General features: G+C 27.4%; 1 protein-coding gene across 2 annotated transcripts; it reads left to right on the top strand.

The window, feature by feature from the left end:
* Positions 1 to 1793: 1793 nt before the first annotated feature.
* On the top strand, positions 1794 to 18098 carry LOC119687353 (gustatory and pheromone receptor 32a). Of its 2 annotated transcripts, none has more exons than XM_038101642.1 (4): positions 1794 to 2782; positions 13772 to 13834; positions 17620 to 17709; positions 17913 to 18098. In XM_038101642.1, exons 1-4 carry the CDS (start codon positions 1868 to 1870, stop codon positions 18006 to 18008), a joined length of 1164 nt encoding a protein of 387 aa, XP_037957570.1. In that variant the 5' UTR covers positions 1794 to 1867; the 3' UTR covers positions 18009 to 18098. The 2 variants fall into 2 exon arrangements, with proteins under 2 accessions (XP_037957570.1, XP_037957569.1); XM_038101641.1 differs by lacking the exon at positions 1794 to 2782 and adding an exon at positions 10291 to 11511.
* Positions 18099 to 18235: the final 137 nt, after the last annotated feature.

Here is an 18235-nt window from a genome sequence, read left to right as displayed (position 1 = left end):
ACCTATATATTTATATATATTTTGTACTGCTAAAAAAACAGCCCAGTATGACTCTTCTGCAGATTTTGAAGATGGATATTAAAGACACTGGATTGTTAACATTGAATAGTCACATGCATTTTGCTTTATGATTTTAAAGATAGTATCTTCAACAACAGAGTGCTTGTTGCAGCACTGATTCCCAGTCTCATATATCAAGGGCTGTTATTGTTTCCTCAATGTTGTTAGTGATTATATGCTATGATGCTGTGCTATGATGATCAATTTCATAAAGTAATTAAACGCTTGTTTTGGCACTAGATAGATTTTAGTGGTGGCAATAGATTTTAAATTTAATGACCATTTTCTGTAGTCAATGGATTTTAAGAAAAATTTAATTAATTACAATATCTTTTTTTTGTTGTTCGTCAGGCTTTAGAAAGCCTAATATTCTTCAAATATGGTCCTTTCTGGAGCGGTTTTTGGTAACTTCCATGACTCAATCATTAGTATATAATATTTTAAAAAGGGTGTTAGATAAGGTTAAGTTGGAATAGTGTCCTTGCGCACCAAAACTCACTTGGGCCAAGATGATGGTTCATATTAAGAATATTTTAAGAAATTGTGTGCTTATTATAAAATTGAGACTATCGTATATAAGTTCGTTATAATCTTGTATTTTAACATTATATTTCATTCATATACAATTACTTTAAGTATCAGATATGGAAGATTTATTGACATATAATATAGTGTGTTATAATATATTATTGTTTTGTTTGTCTGTCCGTCCGAAACAAAATTTCTTTTGCTGTACATACACATCTGGTTGCATGGAGTCCAAATTTTGAATTTACTCAGTTGTTGCTTAGAACGTACATTAAATTATAATATCGGTTCAAAACAATTATCTTATAAGGATATAGAAGACATATATATAGTTTTATAAGCTCTGCTTGATAATGGTTTTAAAAGCTCGATTAGTTTGTGATTTGCTTGATTCCAAAAATATATTATACATATAAGCTTTAACTAAATTCAGGATAATAATTTAGGTCTCAGCCAGATCAAGGACTACATGGCCAATTTATTACAAATGTAGAACCTCTGACTTGATAACTTGATACATAGAAGCAAATCAGAGGTATTTAGGTTAATAACTGTCTATACAGAGCACTGGGCCGTAGGATAGCATGGAGCTTACCCTGTTGTATCTCCTGTAACGCCTGTCTAACGGTGTTTAGGTTAATAACTGTCTATATAGAGCACTGGACCGTAGGATAGCATGGAGCTTACTCTGTTGTATCTCCTGTAACGCCTGTCTAACGGTGTTTGAAGAAAGGTCTCCACGCTTGCCAAGGTTAAGCTTTTTGGGTCCCCCTTTTAACACACTCAGCGAAATCTCCAGCATTAACACAGGCCAGACTCTCCCTTTTATAAATATTCCAGGCTGGTTCAAACTGGCTGGAACCATTCTTCTACCCATTATTGCGAGGAATTAAAGAATCAAAACGGCTTTCTTAGCTGATTGAGGAGGATTCGTTTCTCCCTCTACTTCACCTAACCTAACTCAATTTAGGTTTTGTTCATTCATATAAAAATAAAATGCCTTCAATTATTGAAGAAGCATATTAACTTAAATTTATTTACATTAAATATAATGAGTTTGTCTAATTTAATAAAGTTTATTTTATTGCATTTCTTGCAGTGTATAATTTACCTCATATATTATGCGTGGTAGGTGATAATCACATTAATTTCTAACTTCTGTTACTAATTTTCTTTAACAATGAAAATAGTCAGTGAACCTTTTTAGTAAACCGTTTATATTTATTTTATAACACAACAGAGTCTGGAGTAGTCGTGAAAGATTGATCCAATAGATAAAATGAAAATAGTGCGAGATATTAACTTTATAGTGCGTCCGACTCAGGCATGTGCGATTTTGCCACAATTTAGAGGTACCGGAGATGATTTTTGTGTTTCGAAAGGTGGTCAACTTTATGGTTATTTCATAAGCTTTGTCTTGTTAATAAGCTCTGTGACGTTCTGTGTTGACGTATTATTCAACGCTAGTAACTTTAAGATATTAAAGAATAAACATGGCGATACTGAAGAAATCAATCAAACCATTGAAACGCTATTCTGTATTATCAGCTATACGATGATAGTCATCTCATGCGTTTATAACAGTTCGAAACATTGTCGTACCTTCAAGGATATAGCAAAGATCGATGAATATTTGGAAGCTGGTGGTTTTACGGGATCATATACATGCCCTTTTCTTGCAATACTAATTTCTTTAATATCATTTGGCGTGGTTGCTGTCGCATTTTACTATATACACATAAGAAGTGAAATTACTAGTACTGAGCAATGCGTACTTCTAACAGCCTATGCGCTACAAATGTTATTTGCAGGTGTTTTCGCTTTGTACCTACGCGTAGTCCTTAAGAATATTACCCGACGCATAGAGTTCGTAAATCAAAAATTGGATGAGTTTACAAAAGAATCTGCAAAAGAAAATTGGAGAGATTTGAGCAATTTGATTGAAATATTCTGCAAGTTCCGCTATATTACAGAAAACATAAATTCAGTAACGGGCGTGGGTTTATTATTTTATATCGGTTATGCATTTTATACTGTTACAAATCAAAGTTACTTAGCATTTTCTACACTGACTACAATACATGAACAGCCTAAAGGACAATATAACACTATGGGTCTATCTATAGCATGGGTATTGGCGGAAGTGATGACGATGTCTATAATATGCAGTTCTTGCGACAGTATGTCCTCGGAAGTAAGTACATTTCTTTAAACTATATTTGCATGCATATATAAATATATATCTTTTTTAGCTGTTAGTCAATACAGTCTAATAATATAATTTATTACATTTAAATGAATATTTTCTATCTTAAGACAAAGTCATTATTTTGAACAGAAAACTAATAAATAGTGGAAAAAATTGATTTCAAAAAACAATTGTTAATTAAGTTATATATTTGGACTAACTATATAGCTGTATCAAATTTTGCCAAATAATCTTTATTAGTGTTTTCAGAATTATTTTTCGGTTTTAATTGTCTACTTCAGGAAGCACTGGTTCCTGAAGGGCTGTGTAGTGAAAATAAATAATTTGTTAATTAAGTTATATTTTTGGACTAACTATATAACTGTGTCAGATTTTACCAGATATTCAATATTAGTGTTCTTTAGAAATATTTTTCGGTTTTAATTATCTACATGAGGAAACACTGGTCCAGAATTACATAATTAATATTGATATTTAATTAATATATAGTCGGATTAAATAATCCATTGGTAAAAGTGAGAATTCGATCCATAACTAAAATTGCACTAAAAGCGAATCTCGATTAGAAAAGCTATTCGAGATTTACCTATTGAATACGGCAATACTATTAACATTTAAGAATTTTTAAATGTTTTTAACTAAGACTATTTACACCCAAAATTATATTATATTTTTTATTACTTATATCATACTTCTTAAATTCGACTTCTGATGGTATTTCTTACTAATAAATTTCTTCATTCAGTTTATGAAATCTCTCTTGCTTTCTTACCAGGGAATTCAAAGGAGTTTTGTTGACAATCCTCAGTACCTTAACTATATCATGATTGTTTACATGCCAGTCTTTTAGAACCTGATCCATGATTTCAGTAATCGTCAGTAAAACGATCACAGAGCGAATAACTTCTCTCACATTCAAATCTAAAACACGTAAGCACATTTATTACAATTATGAAAGAAAACCAATATCTTCACTATAGAAAGCATACATTTTTTATATCCGTACCTTTCTAAATAGCTATCACAATTTATATGCGAAATAATGATATATGTGAATGAAAGCTCCAAAATAATTACTATACTTAACATATCTTATCAATGCGTGCAATCATCTGTCTGTCCAGATTTTGGCTGGACGGCTGTGTTTTGAAAACCTCTTCCTAAAATCTTCATAAATATGTTTACTGAACAGTACTAGTTACAGTTTTCTAATCGACTACACTCTCTTATTTATTAGTTAGAAAAAAAAGAAATATTATTTTAACTTAGGGTCTTGGCTACTTGGGTCTGTAGAACGAAACCTAATTAGGCAAACGGAGAATCCTCTAATACTGCTTAAAACATAGGTGTGGTAATAAGAAAGAGATTTCGAGACATTCAAGAAACTATATTTTTAATTTGAAAATTTTTTTATAAATTACTTTTTAAAAATTTATTTAAACTAAAAGAAGAAAAAGTAATTCAAATAAAATATTCAGTCAAGTTTTCCTAATATTTAATATTGAAGATATTTTTTATATTTAAACGGGGGTGTTAAATAGGTTTTTTTATATAATATTACAAGTAATATTACTTATCTAAACTGAATCTGTTTGCTGGTGGAAACGCCACAAAGGGTCCTAAGTGTTGACTCAGTCTGTCATAATGTGATCAGTCTTCTGTATTTTTTGCTTGACAGTAGGTATATCAAGGTCACGATGTACATCAGCATTTCGCACTTACCACGAAGCGTTAACTGCATCTCTAAGTGCTTTGTTTTGGAACCTTTATATCATATCTATTAGATTTAGACACCAAAGAGCCATATAGGCTCTATAGATTTATATATATATATATATATATATCTATATATACTATATATATAGATAATATTAGAAACATTACCCCATTCCCATTTCATTCTGAAATACTAGCTCAAGCAAAGAGTTACGTGAAAATTTTTCATATTTCTTATCGAAGAATTGTCAGAGCTAGATAAACCTCAGAAATCCAATAAGGTTTTTTACAAGTGATTGTTTTGTTGATCGTCCTCGGTTTAACTTGTCAGATTACATCAACACTAATAAATTGCCGAAGATCGAAAGAAACCTAATTGATTGAATCCAAACCTAATTGCTTTGGATTAACAAGTAAAATGCAAGCAAGTCTTAACGGTTTTAATCAATTTGAAGTTAAATTAATAACTAATAGCAAAATTTCATACTTTCAGACTTTCTAGTTAAAGTCCATAAATACAAAATAAATATTATAAGAGATAAACATTTGTTCCGTCATATTTATGTTTGTGATTTGCTAAACAATTTTTGAGCAAAGTCATCTATCCCGGGGGTGAGAAATGGATTAACCTCAACATTGTTAAATGTAAGAGATCCTGTAGTATACAACAAAACTCAGTACACAGTTAGTTCACAGTATTTCGAATGCTGACATTCATCAAGGAAGGAAGGAAGGTTACAAGGAAGGTTTGTTTGGTGAGATTTCCAGGAAATTACTTTTTGTGGGCTTACTGTGATAAAATAAAAAAAATTGATTTCTTAATCAAATAAAAAACACCAGAATTGATCAAAGTTAATGCAAGCCTTCTTGATGGGAGAGGAGGTAGATGGTTTCTTCACATAAAAGCAGAAGAGAAAAAATTAAAGAAAAAACTTTATTTCATTGAAATAAACAAGGAATAATTTTTTTTCTATCAGATAGGTATTTTTTCTAACTCAAAAAAAAATCCTCATATTCAACTTTGTCTATAAAGACTGTATGAATATACTAAACATCATTGATTCATTATATTTAACAAAAGGATCATTTTGGAAACACTCTTAAGCGGAAGAAGTCATTCTATAATTCCTCCGTAAATATTATATGTCCATGTTTCTTATCCTTTTACATTTCGATAACTTTCTAAATCGTTTACAGTTTGATTGGAATATATTACCCATAATTTTCTTTTGGAGTACTAATTGTTCTGGTTTTACCAATTTTTTTATCTACGACAAAATCTTGACTTCAAATGAGAAAGTCAAAAATTAGTTGGGTCAGTTTTTTGCCATCAAAGATTATAAATATTGAGGGCATTGAATCATGTGACCGTCAGAAAGATATTAAAACGTATTAGACCAAAATGGATAATAATATTAAATTAAATATTTATGTGCTATAAGCAAACCTTACATTTTCTATTATTTTTACCAAAAAATGAAATAACTCTTTTTCGTACAACCCTATAATTTGTAAACCAAATATAAACTATGGAGAAAAAATTTAGCTTCGGCTTTGTCGTAACCATAATACCCTTCTCACAATTTGTTGTGGCATCAATTTATGAGTTTTTGTTTTAAAAAGATTTTTAGCTTTATGTGTGTGCCCAGATATGTACTATATATCGTCTTTTAAAATATAAGACCATATATAGCAATCATTATTTCTATATATATTTGAGGGAACAATTGAGAATCAATTGAGTCTCCCGGATTTATAAATAGTTTCTAAAAATAATTTCATTCAATAGCCTCATAAACTCAGTAAGTAATCATATTAGCAGATGGACAGACGTATAGACGAATATTTTTAAATTAATTTTTCGAGATCTGTTAGACAAGATTTTGTTATTTATAGCAGGGCTGCCCAGACCAATGCGATCGCGGGCCAATACAAAATACTGTACAGATTGGAGGGCCGCAAAAACAAATACATATGAACATACATGTTCATAGTCGTTATTATAAATACATTATAACATGGTAAATACGGTTATGATGTTAAATTTAGTTTTATTAATTTATCAATTTAAAATCATTTATTTGCTATACCATTAAAATAAAATAATGTGGTTTTACCAGTATACCAAAAGAAAATTTGCGTAATTGTAGTAGATTAAAAACATGTCTTGGACCGCATATACATCACTCGCGGGCTGCATCTGGCCCACGGGCCGTACTTTGGACAGCTCTGTTTTATAGAACCGTCTGTTCGAATGGTCTCTTCATGGCGTTACAAACATTTTAATGAATTTATGTACAAAACTAGTATTACTTAAAATAGTGTGTAGGGTGTAATGGGGAATAAAGAGTGTATTTAATATTATATTTCATTCGTTAAAATTTTACAGTTGTGTCCTAAAAGTGTTTGAACTTTTTTTAAATAATATTGCGCCAACCAGCCCCCTTTCAAATTTAATTAAATTTATTTTTTTAAATCGGAATAGGATAAAGCATTTTGTTCCTTTTGTTTATTTATTTTTAGCATTGAAACGTTCTTTGGAAAACATAAAGATATATTATTTTTGTAATACATTACATACAATTCAATATAATAAATTAATTCATTTGTCATTAAATAAATGCGGTTGTCTGTTCGTTTTACGACAAGACTTTGTCAGAATTTAATTATTATAATTGATTATGTGCTGTATGCGCAGAGGTGAGAGAAATGTTATATATACATAAGTCGTTAGGATAGAAACAGTAGCGTTTTCGCAATTTTCAGGCCTTAAATGTATATATCTCAATTGTAATTATATTATAAATTACATTTACATACATATATATAATACTTATACTATACTTTTATATAGGAGCATATAAACTGAGATATGACCAGTTATAACATATATATACATCAGCTCTGATAAAGTTTTGATACACAATAAGTAACCCAATCAATTTGTAATTACAACCAAAAGTACAAGTTTTTGTTATGTTGTTCAAGAACTGATAAACCCTCAAGTCCGGCTAAAACAAAAACAACATTTTTAATAAATTAACACTTTTCATCCAAACACCCAATAAAGATATTTTTTTTTTTTGAATAAATATAAACTAAAGAGATATGTAACAATTTAAATGAAAGAACATAATACTGTATTCACACGAGAGTTTTTATTGTAATTTTAGCTGTCAATTGTTTTTGCTTTAACGCAGAATGAAAATTTTTGACAGCTAAAATTACAAACAAAATTCTGGTGTGAACCCAGTATTAAACATAAACACACATACGGTAAAATCTCTGTTAATTGAACGCTTCTATTAACGGACAACTTACTTAACCGTGCAAAGAACGTTCTATATATAAAGTAGTTTCTTTTTCATTTTTACCTCAAAGAATTCATGATCCCATCGGTGTCCAGTTAGGGCAGCTTACTTTATATATACTTGTAGTCAAGCACATGTTATTATTTGTTAGAAGAAAGAGTTAAGGGTTAAGTGTGTTGGTTCCACTCTGGGCCAAGATGAAAAATCTTATTACCTTAATAGGGCAAAACCATAAATCTATTGGGATCAATTTCAAGTTTGAGCTGGTGCATGAAAATAGATGGACGTAGAGCTGCATTTACGGCGCTCAATAGCAATAAATGTTTTTTTTTTTTTGTTTAATAATTAACTTTTTAATTAGTAAGTGGCTACTCTTACACTATGTGGGGTACGTATTTTAGCACTCATTTTTCATTTAGTCACAGGCTAATTGAGAAATGGATAGCACAAAGCCTTCGTTAATACTCGAGTTTATCAATGTTATGTCATATATCATAGGTGTGAATGTGTACAAACCATAAAATTATTACACCTTCAGTTATAAAATTTTAATATTAATAATAATTTATTTTCATTTTTTTTTTCCTATTAAGACCCTAAATAAATTATAATACTTTTTAAAAGCCTTATGGCTATTTTTTATTCTATGTCGATTATAATTTTGACTTTTATTTATTTATGAAATATTTATTTAAGCAGCACTTAAATTGTTAATTCTTAAGTTAATATATAATTCTTTTTTCTGCTATATTTTTTCCTATAAGCTTAACATGAAAATAACCTACTACCTTCTTGACTTCATTCCTATTTTGCTATTAATATATAGTTCAATGTTGTTATGTTATATGAAGTTTTTTTATAAATAATTTTTAAAGGCTTACTTCATTAAAGTTTCAGCTTGCTTTCAGCTTCTCTTTAAATCTTCCATATATTCCATATATGTATCTACAATATATAAATAGTAAATCAGCAAACAAGGTATTATCCTTCTGAAACTTTCCTCGAAACACTTGATGGACTGCTACAATACTATATAAGTAATGATCAGTAAAACCCAGTAAGATAATGCTCGAAATGTTGACATTAAATTCATGTACAATTCCATAAAAACGGAATTCAACCATACAATTCAGTTAAAGAGCTGGTTCACACCTGCAACTATAAAGATAATTTTTCTTCAATAGAGCAGCTTTAAGTTTACTGAAAGGTTATATGACTTTTCATTTCAATAGGATGAATATCTTTGAGTTACAGAATATCGTCTCTACCTTGAAGAAAGTGACACGTCGATTCCTATTCTTTATGACAATTCGGCTTTGATTCGGGCTAGAAGAAACAAAAATGGAACCCGAAGCTTTCATTTTTTGACTAATACTAGAAAATCCCAAGACAGTGTGAACTTCTTTCAAAGGCTGAACGTTTTCTGCATTCTTCTGTTGTTTTCATTAGCAGCTAGAAACCCGTTGACTTCTTGTATTATTTTCTAGGACATATGTCTGTTATAATCTTACAGAATTAAGAACACCTGCTTTGATTTAGAAAAAAAATTCCAAAATTTTTTATTTTTTATGTAAAATAAAACAAATTATTATTATAACAAAAAATATAAAAATCTATTTTTATTTATTAAATAAAAATAGCTACTAGCAAAGACCACCTCAGACGACAATACCAGTTTTTAAAAATATGATAAATATGATCTATATTTATTATCTATGTCTATAATATATACTTGAAAGTGTTATATATAAATGGATCGCTTTAAGTAGTCAGTTTATAAACTATTATACTAACTAACTATAAACTGGAGAAGTTTCAAAAAGTAGTTACTAATATAATAAAAATTCTTTTCACATTATTTTAATTAATTTAATCTTTGTTTGCGCATACAGCTATTTCGAGTACTTGGAAATATCCATCATCAGTGATTTTTTGGAATTATTTCTTATATTGAATTATTCGTAAATAGTTTCTTGAGACTGTAAATACCAAGGGTTGAACGCGTACCCTGTCAAATTTGAAGCTTAGAGTCAGCGTTCATTAGCCAACTGACCCAAAGCCGTACTTGACTTATATGTTCGAACTGGGAGTTTTGTTAATTTGCTGTGAAAGTTCATTACCAGCTGTAGAATAATTAAATTAATTAATTATATTTTTTAATTATTTTATTTTTTAAATATATTTATTTATTAACTATTAACTAAGACAATATAACTAGTATTTTTTTGTTAATAATTTACAACAATTACTGAAATCCACTCCCGTGTTTATTAACCTATGACTGTGTTCTCATATCCTATGTGCATATCCTGCTAAAAGGTTGAATATATTGAAGATGGTCTGATATAAATTTAATTCAAAACTGAAGCAACAGCGCATATTTACTAAGCAATCGCTTTAACAAAAAAATTTATGAATATCAAAATACGATTATTAAGTAATTGAATTGGACTTAGACTTAATTTGATAGTGCAAAAATTTTTTGGTTTAGTACGTGCATAAAGTCGCGACCTATGCGTGTTCTAAACGGTTTGCCTTTCGTTCTAAACTTAATTGTGTGTCATGCTTAAAAAGTTGAGAGAAAAATAATACTTCAAGAATAATTTGAAAAAAACAATGTGCCAGGGTGGGTGGACCATCAATATGCCGTCGAATAAGAATAAAGACTCACCAACACACCAGAGACCCAATTACAACACGGAATTTTTACGTGAACCGGCTAAAGAAAATTCCGTTTTTAAGGACATCCGAACTATACTATTTATTTTGAAAGCAACTGGTTTATTACCCATATATAAACAACTTTCGAACTATGAAGTTGGCCCACCTAATAAATCGCATGAGTTCTATTCGTTTTTTGTGCGGGGCGTTGTACATGGACTTACCATTTTTAATTTGTATAATCTCTTTAAACCTGGTGGTTCTCAATTGTTTTATTCATACAGTGAGACGGATAATATTAATCAATGGATCGAAATTATACTATGCGTTATCACCTATTCGGCCACGGTACTTATATGTACCAAAAACTCGAAATCCTTTCTGAAAATTATAAATGAAATACTGAAGGTTGATGAGGAAGTACGACGACAATTTCATGCCACATTAAGCAATAACTGTGAGTTTTCTGTTAAATTTATAGTCGGCATCTGCATTTGCCAGTGGTACATAATAATACTCAAAATAATTTCTGCGACCAATCAACTAACACCGACGTCCTATATACTGATCGCATTCTATGCTATACAAAATGGCATGTCCAGTATATTTATTATTTTTGCCGCTGCATTACTCAGAATCGTGTCGATGCGGTTCGAGTACCTGAATCTGGTATTGAATGGTTATACCTACGCACAGCAACGCAAGATAAGTAAATATTGGCGCCGAGTAGGTGAGAATGGGGCTGCGGCTATGGAAACTTTTCCAGATATTTCATTGTTTACGTATCGTATGCATAATAAATTGTTGCGCATCTATAAGTCCATAAATGAATGTTGTAGTCTAATTTTGGTTGGTTATATGGGATATGCCTTTTATACTATAACCACTACGGCCTATAATTTATTTGTGCAAATTACCACAAATAATATATCGATGAACGTATTACAGTGGTGTTTGGCTTGGTTGTGTTTACATATCTCATTACTGGCTATATTATCAAAGAGTTGTGGACAAGCAACAAGGGAGGTGTGTAAAATAAATTAATAAAATAATTATGTGTTTTCGCTTTTTATAAATATAGTTAAGTTCATTAAAAATATTAATATTATTAACCGTTGCTAAGTACAGATAAAATGATTTAATTCAAAGTGAAGTTTTGAAGTTAAATTTCCTTACTATAAATCCATTTAATAACAATAATATATATATGGATATATAATAACAAATAAAAGCGGAACAGAGAACGATATTATTTTCAGAATTAGTAAGGCTTTGGGACTTTTAGAGATACATATATATATATATATATACAACCATACATCCACTGATACATAAGTTAAAGTTTAATAAGGCTTAAAGTTGATGTAAACATCAACACTTAAAGTCGGAAAACACTATTGCCCATTATGATGCCCTTAAAATTGTCAGGGGATGTGCGAGCTATATTACCCACTACTGCATAGCTTAGCGTATTCAATACAAACATTAATAAAGTTTGATTTTATGGGAATATAACATGGAGTAGTACCACTGCAATCCAGTTCGCAAAAATCAATTTTGCAAGCTTGGGTCAACATCGAATTTTATCATCTTGCTGTACAAATGACATCATAACCAATCTTTGAGCTAGTAAAAGATAAATTAGATCTACAAAAGCAATAAAGAATGAGAATTGGGATTAGATAGTGTACAATCTTATAAGAGTAAACAGTAATATTGTTCTACAGGTATTGTGCTAGAACCCACAAGTTTCTAGATATTCCAGTACATCTGCTAAGATTTCGAGGAGAACTGTGAAATGTGAAGTAAAAGATGTAGTTAATTCATGGAATAATATCTATACCCATGAAAGCAGTAGTTTAGTCAGAATTATGGCAAGTAGTGAAAAATATCCCAAAAATATAGGAATGGTTTCCGCAGTTCACTACATTTCTATATTATGTATTATATTATAATACCTTTAATTCTCTCCTGAATACTCAACTGTAAAACAGATTTCGATTAATTTTGATAACAGTGGTTCTATGCTCCATCTAGGAGTTCAGAGTTACATATATACTCCTTTTTTTATTTACAATAGATTTCTTGTCGTATACATTGTCGTGCAAACTCACCACTCTTTTATGATAGAAAATATAAATACCAATTAATATATGCAAATGTATATTTCCAAGTGAATACAATTTATTTATTAACGCTTTTCAGACATAGAGTGTGAGTGTTTTTTGAACCTTAATTAAATTCTCACCACTGTAAACTATTCTACGCTTACAATTTATTGATCTTATTTAGGCTTAAAAAAAATTGTTCCCTCAAATATGTCTTACCCTTATGTCACTACGAACTTAGTAGTTTATTACTACTCAACTTTTTTTGACACTTTTAAGACTATTCATCGGTAAAGATAAAAGGCCTATTAACTTATCTAAATTCGATGGAATCGATTTAGTCTAAATTCTTCTATCCAAAGGTGTTTTTATGTGAAAGTGATATTGAAATGACGGAAAATCGCTAATTGAGGTTTATGGAAAGTTATATGATAGTTCAATTAAAGCAAATAAAAAACGACGAATACATTTTGCCCAACTTATTAAAGACCTCATAAAAACATGCTTTAGATTTGTACTAAAACCAAGAAGCCTTAAATTTGTTTACCAAAGAATATACAAAATTCAAACCAATTCTGTAAAAATCTTTTAAAGGATGATTATTATTCATTATATTATTATTCATAGAGATAATACATAGAGATAGTACTTGTGCTATGAATATATTATATCAGACATATCACTTATATCGTGAATTATTAGGATGTTACTAAGAGTTATAATTAAAGTATAGCCAAAATACTGCTGTACAAACATTTCATAGCATCGCTTCTTGGACATATATTTTTTGAGCCGATTACATAGTGATCGGGGCTCTAAAATGGAACATTCTTACGAACTTCTCGAAAAGAAGTTCACATTTTTCGTTTTTAACATTAAATCTATAAATTAATTCTTAAAAACTCATAACTTTTTGTGTTTATCCTATAAAAAAGGGATTGAGAGTTCACTGATTTAGAATTACCGCCAAAAATAATTTATACTTAAATGTTTATCAAATACCGATTTCGATCTGAATGCCATAAAATATATTAAATTAATTATTTTCTTTTGTAAAAATATTATAGTCGAAAATTATTTTACTAATACAAAAATTAAATTAATAATAATACATACTTTTTTTATTAATTTAGAATTATTAATATATATTCATTAATATGCTATAATTATATTTATAGGCTAACACAACTTCTCAGATATTAGCTCGGGTTTACGGAAAAAGCAAGGAGTATCAAAATATAGTAAGTTTGGAAAAATTTGTTTATAGCTCAATTATAAACTATTCTGAATTATCAATTATATAAGTATAATATAATTATTATATTATTATTATAATTAATATTATTATTATTATTAATATTATTATTATTATTAATATTATTATTATTATTAATATTATTACTATAATTATTATTAATATTATAATATTATTATTATTAAACTATTATTATTATTATTTATTTAATTCTCCTTAATGGGTATTATTTCTTAGACTATAATTCCCAAGTAGTTTATTTTCTCATGCTTTACATGAAAGACTCAGTAAAGCACATCAGTATAACAAATTAGTATCGATGCTTCTAAGAATAATATTTTGTAATAAATTTTAAACTAAATAAATACTTATCAGGTGGTTAAAAAATGTTTTTGTTTGATGTATAACAACATATTGCCATAGATTCAGCACTGACAATACTCCTCAAAATTTTCCTCATAACCCATTCTTACAACGTAGGCACTCCGTTATATTTTCTGCGCTTTAATAAATCTCACAAACTTTTCATTCTTAAGTGAATCAATAATTTTTGTATTTGTTCTTTTTCTTAATCCTTCGTCTATTTGGAGAGGTCCAAAAAATATGTTAAATATTAGAAGACCTTTTCCATTTGCTTCTGCCGTCTTTCAGATTCCCAAGCCATAAGTAACAACTGCCTATATTATTCTTTTGTAATTTCCTATATTGCTTTTTTATGAAGAACAGATCTAGGTTTTGGCATTAGCATCTGCTAGCTCTCAGTAGTCTATCATTTATTGTGAGCTTATTATCATTGTTTGTGTTGATTACCGTACTGAAGCAGGTGAAGTCATCTATTGCATTAAAGCTATGTTCATCAACTGATAAGTTTACCATGCGAGTCCTTTTGTTTTTTCTCTTTGGCTTGAGAAATTTTGTCTAATATTTGCTCATTTTTAAACCAACATAATAAGTCATTTAATTCATTCTCAAATATACTTATAAGCTTTCTTACACTTCGCGCCATTATCGGAATTCATCTGCATATGCGTATAGCTGCTACGATTTTGTTATTATATATTCTTCAGGGATGGAAATGCGTATTCAAGCATTAGAAAGAATAAGAGACTTCCTCTCTGCTGCAACACCCGAGTTTATGTAGAAGACTACTTAGATACACGAGTGTAGGACGGCCCTGTTCTAGACCAATTAGTAATAGCTAACTAATAATAATTTAGTTACCTATCTCAGTGGGCAAATTTAGAACCCCTCACAAAAATGCATCAAAGTTTTTAAGTATGTTTTTAGATACTTCATAAACATGCTTATCTTGTCTGTAATTTCAAGACGATGTACGGAAGATTGATATGTTGACTCGGTAATGCCACCTAATTAAAATAGGAGAACTTACAAATTTTTGATGTCATGTTGATATAATATATACTATATATATAAATTTTACTTGGTATAAACTTCAGACAGGTTTAAGGTTTCGAGACGCCAAAATGAATTTAATAACGATTTCAGTAAAGTCAGCTATTTTGAGCAACTCTTTTTTCTTTACACTATATATTGATATAGCTTAAATCTTACTTCCCACTACTAATTTTATCTCATCTTTATAAGCTATCAACTATTTTAAAATAATTTTTTCAACTTTTTTTTATTTTTTGCTATAACATTCCTTCCATGCTTATTACTTGATAAATTAACTAAGTATTAGTCGGATTATTCAGATTACAATGACAAAAGATCCGTAACATAGTGCGTGAACTAAAAGCCTGTTTGATGATACACTGACATATAGTTTATAACCTTTGGAGACCTTTGGATTAAAAATTAATTGCTGGCTTTGTAATTGTACCCAACAATTTTTCCGTTTGATCATAACATCTTAATTAAGTTAATTATTTTCTTTATTCTTAATATATTTCTCATTTATTATATATGGTGTTATATAAAAATTATAAAATTATTATAAAATTTATAAATGTTTTTGTTTATGACGGGGCTTAGGTCATTTATTTAACACATAAATTATAAAAAATGTTTACACTTATTAATTTGTGTTAAATATTTTGATTAAATTTTAATTTTTATAAATAAATAAAATAAAAATAAATATAAAAATTAAATAACACAGGAGATGCTGTATGCAACAGACCGAGATATTTGTTATATATAAATAAATTATAATTTTTGTTTGAAGTTGTATAAAGTAATATATTTAAATATTAGTATATTTAAATATTAATATGTTTTAAAGTAATATATATTAAAAAAAATTAACTTAAATATATATAACTCATACTAACTCATATATATAACTCATAATATATACACAGATAGATTTTACATAAATTTAAAAATTTATAAATCTTAAGGTATTGAAAGTATTAGTAATAATAATATATATTATTTAATAACAATAATATATATTATATAATTATAATATATGTATTATAAAATTATATATATTATAATAATATATATACATATATATATATATCTGATAATAATATATATAATATTAATATGTATTTTATAATAATAATATATGTTATAAATAAACTATAATTTTTGTTTAAAATTAATGTTTTTAATTACATATTTTTTATAATATTTAAAGTAATAAATATAAAACAAAAAACAATTTAAATACTATAAATATAAACATGTAATTTATACATATATTGTATAAATAGTTTTCTATAAATAAATAAAATATATATATAAACCCTATACAAATAAAATATATTATTTAATTAATAATTTGATCAATTAATTTATAAAATTAAATATTTGATCATAAAATTTATATAATTTATAAATTTAATTTATAAATTTAAAGTAATACGTATAAAAAAAACAAAGTATATATATACAATTAATATATATATTATATAGATAGATTTAATGTAACTATATAAAAAGTATATATAAATCTAAATCTATACAAACAGTTAGTAGTAAGAGTGTACATATAATACATTTAATAAAAAAAATCTATCTTTTTAAAAAAATAATAATTTGTATGTATCATTTTATTTAATATTATTAATACATAATTTTAATTACGCTTAAAGCTGTTAAGTTTTTAATACAAATAAAAATTTATTAATTATTTCTATTCTATTAAATTTAAAATATTAAATAACGACAAATGTTCTACTTATTAATTTTTATTTGTATTAAAAACTTAGACATAAAAACAATTAATTTTTTTGATTTTTTTTTTTTGAAATAAAAAAACAAAATTATAACACTCTTGAGTAATTAATCATTTTTAATTTCTTCTTAAATTTAAATTAAAGTAAAAATAAATGACGAAATTAAAACATACTTCTGTAAAATAAGCTCGGTTAAAATTAATTCGTTTTTTAATATTTTTTGTTTTAAAATTACAAACAAAAATTAAAGAACACTTAAATAAAAAAAAACTTGGTTAAAATTATTTAATCGTTTTTAATTTTTTGTTTTAAAATTATAAAAAAAAATTATAACATTGTTGAGTAAAATAAGCTCAATTATAATTAATATAATTAAATTAATTATATAATTAAATTTTTATTTTAGAATTATAATATAAAAATTAAAAAACACTTGCGTAAAATAAGCTCGGTTAAAATTAATTAATTATTTTTATTTATTTATTGTTTTACAATAATAAAAAAAAAATTAAAATACGATTAAGTAAACAATAATGTGACAAAAATAAAAAAACAAATACCTTAAAAATCGATAAAATACAATTACATTTTTTTAATAAATAAAATTATATTTTCATTTTAGATTGACAAATTTCTAACCAAAAGCATAAAACAAGATGTGCAGTTTACAGCTTATGGATTCTTTGTCATTGATAACTCAACACTTTTTAAGGTAAGTGTTAAGATATCGCGAATTTATTGAATACCTACACCTGAACTAACTACAAGCACTTATTTAAAAGTGCATACTATGTGAAGACCATATGACATAAATTAAAATATCTTTTAATTTTCAACAATATAAGCTAAAGTTTATATTAAATAAGTAATTTTACTAAGATATATATTATAATCTAACTTTATTTTCGTCTTCAGATATTTTCAGCTGTCACAACTTATTTGGTTATTCTGATACAATTTAAACAACTTGAAGACTCAAAGATGGAAGATCAGATAGCAGCACAAACATAAATTCAATTTCAATTTCAGTTAATTGCACATAAATTTGCACGCACAACTATATTTAACTTATATTTATGCAGCAATGATATTAAGTATATGTACCAGTATACATATACGTATATACATATTAATTAATTAGATTATTTAATTATTTAATCAATATATTTTTATTATTTATTTAAATATTCAATTTAACACAATCAATTAATAAAATCCACTTTAACATATTTAAATAT

Source organism: Teleopsis dalmanni, chromosome X (genome assembly GCF_002237135.1).
Source record: "Teleopsis dalmanni isolate 2A chromosome X, ASM223713v2, whole genome shotgun sequence".
Lineage (NCBI taxonomy): Eukaryota > Metazoa > Arthropoda > Insecta > Diptera > Diopsidae > Teleopsis > Teleopsis dalmanni.
This window is presented reverse-complemented; position numbering and strand designations above follow the sequence as displayed.

What these genes read in the sequence shown, in the direction of transcription:
- LOC119687353 (XM_038101641.1), top strand. Translation starts at nt 10,441, where the DNA reads ATGTGCCAGGGTGGGTGGACCATCAATATGCCGTCGAATAAGAATAAA. An exon ending in GCAAGGAGTATCAAAATATA is followed by an intron (nt 13,835 to 17,619) that starts GTAAGTTTGGAA and finishes TTTTCATTTTAG; the next exon opens with ATTGACAAATTTCTAACCAA. An exon ending in ATAACTCAACACTTTTTAAG is followed by an intron (nt 17,710 to 17,912) that starts GTAAGTGTTAAG and finishes TTTCGTCTTCAG; the next exon opens with ATATTTTCAGCTGTCACAAC.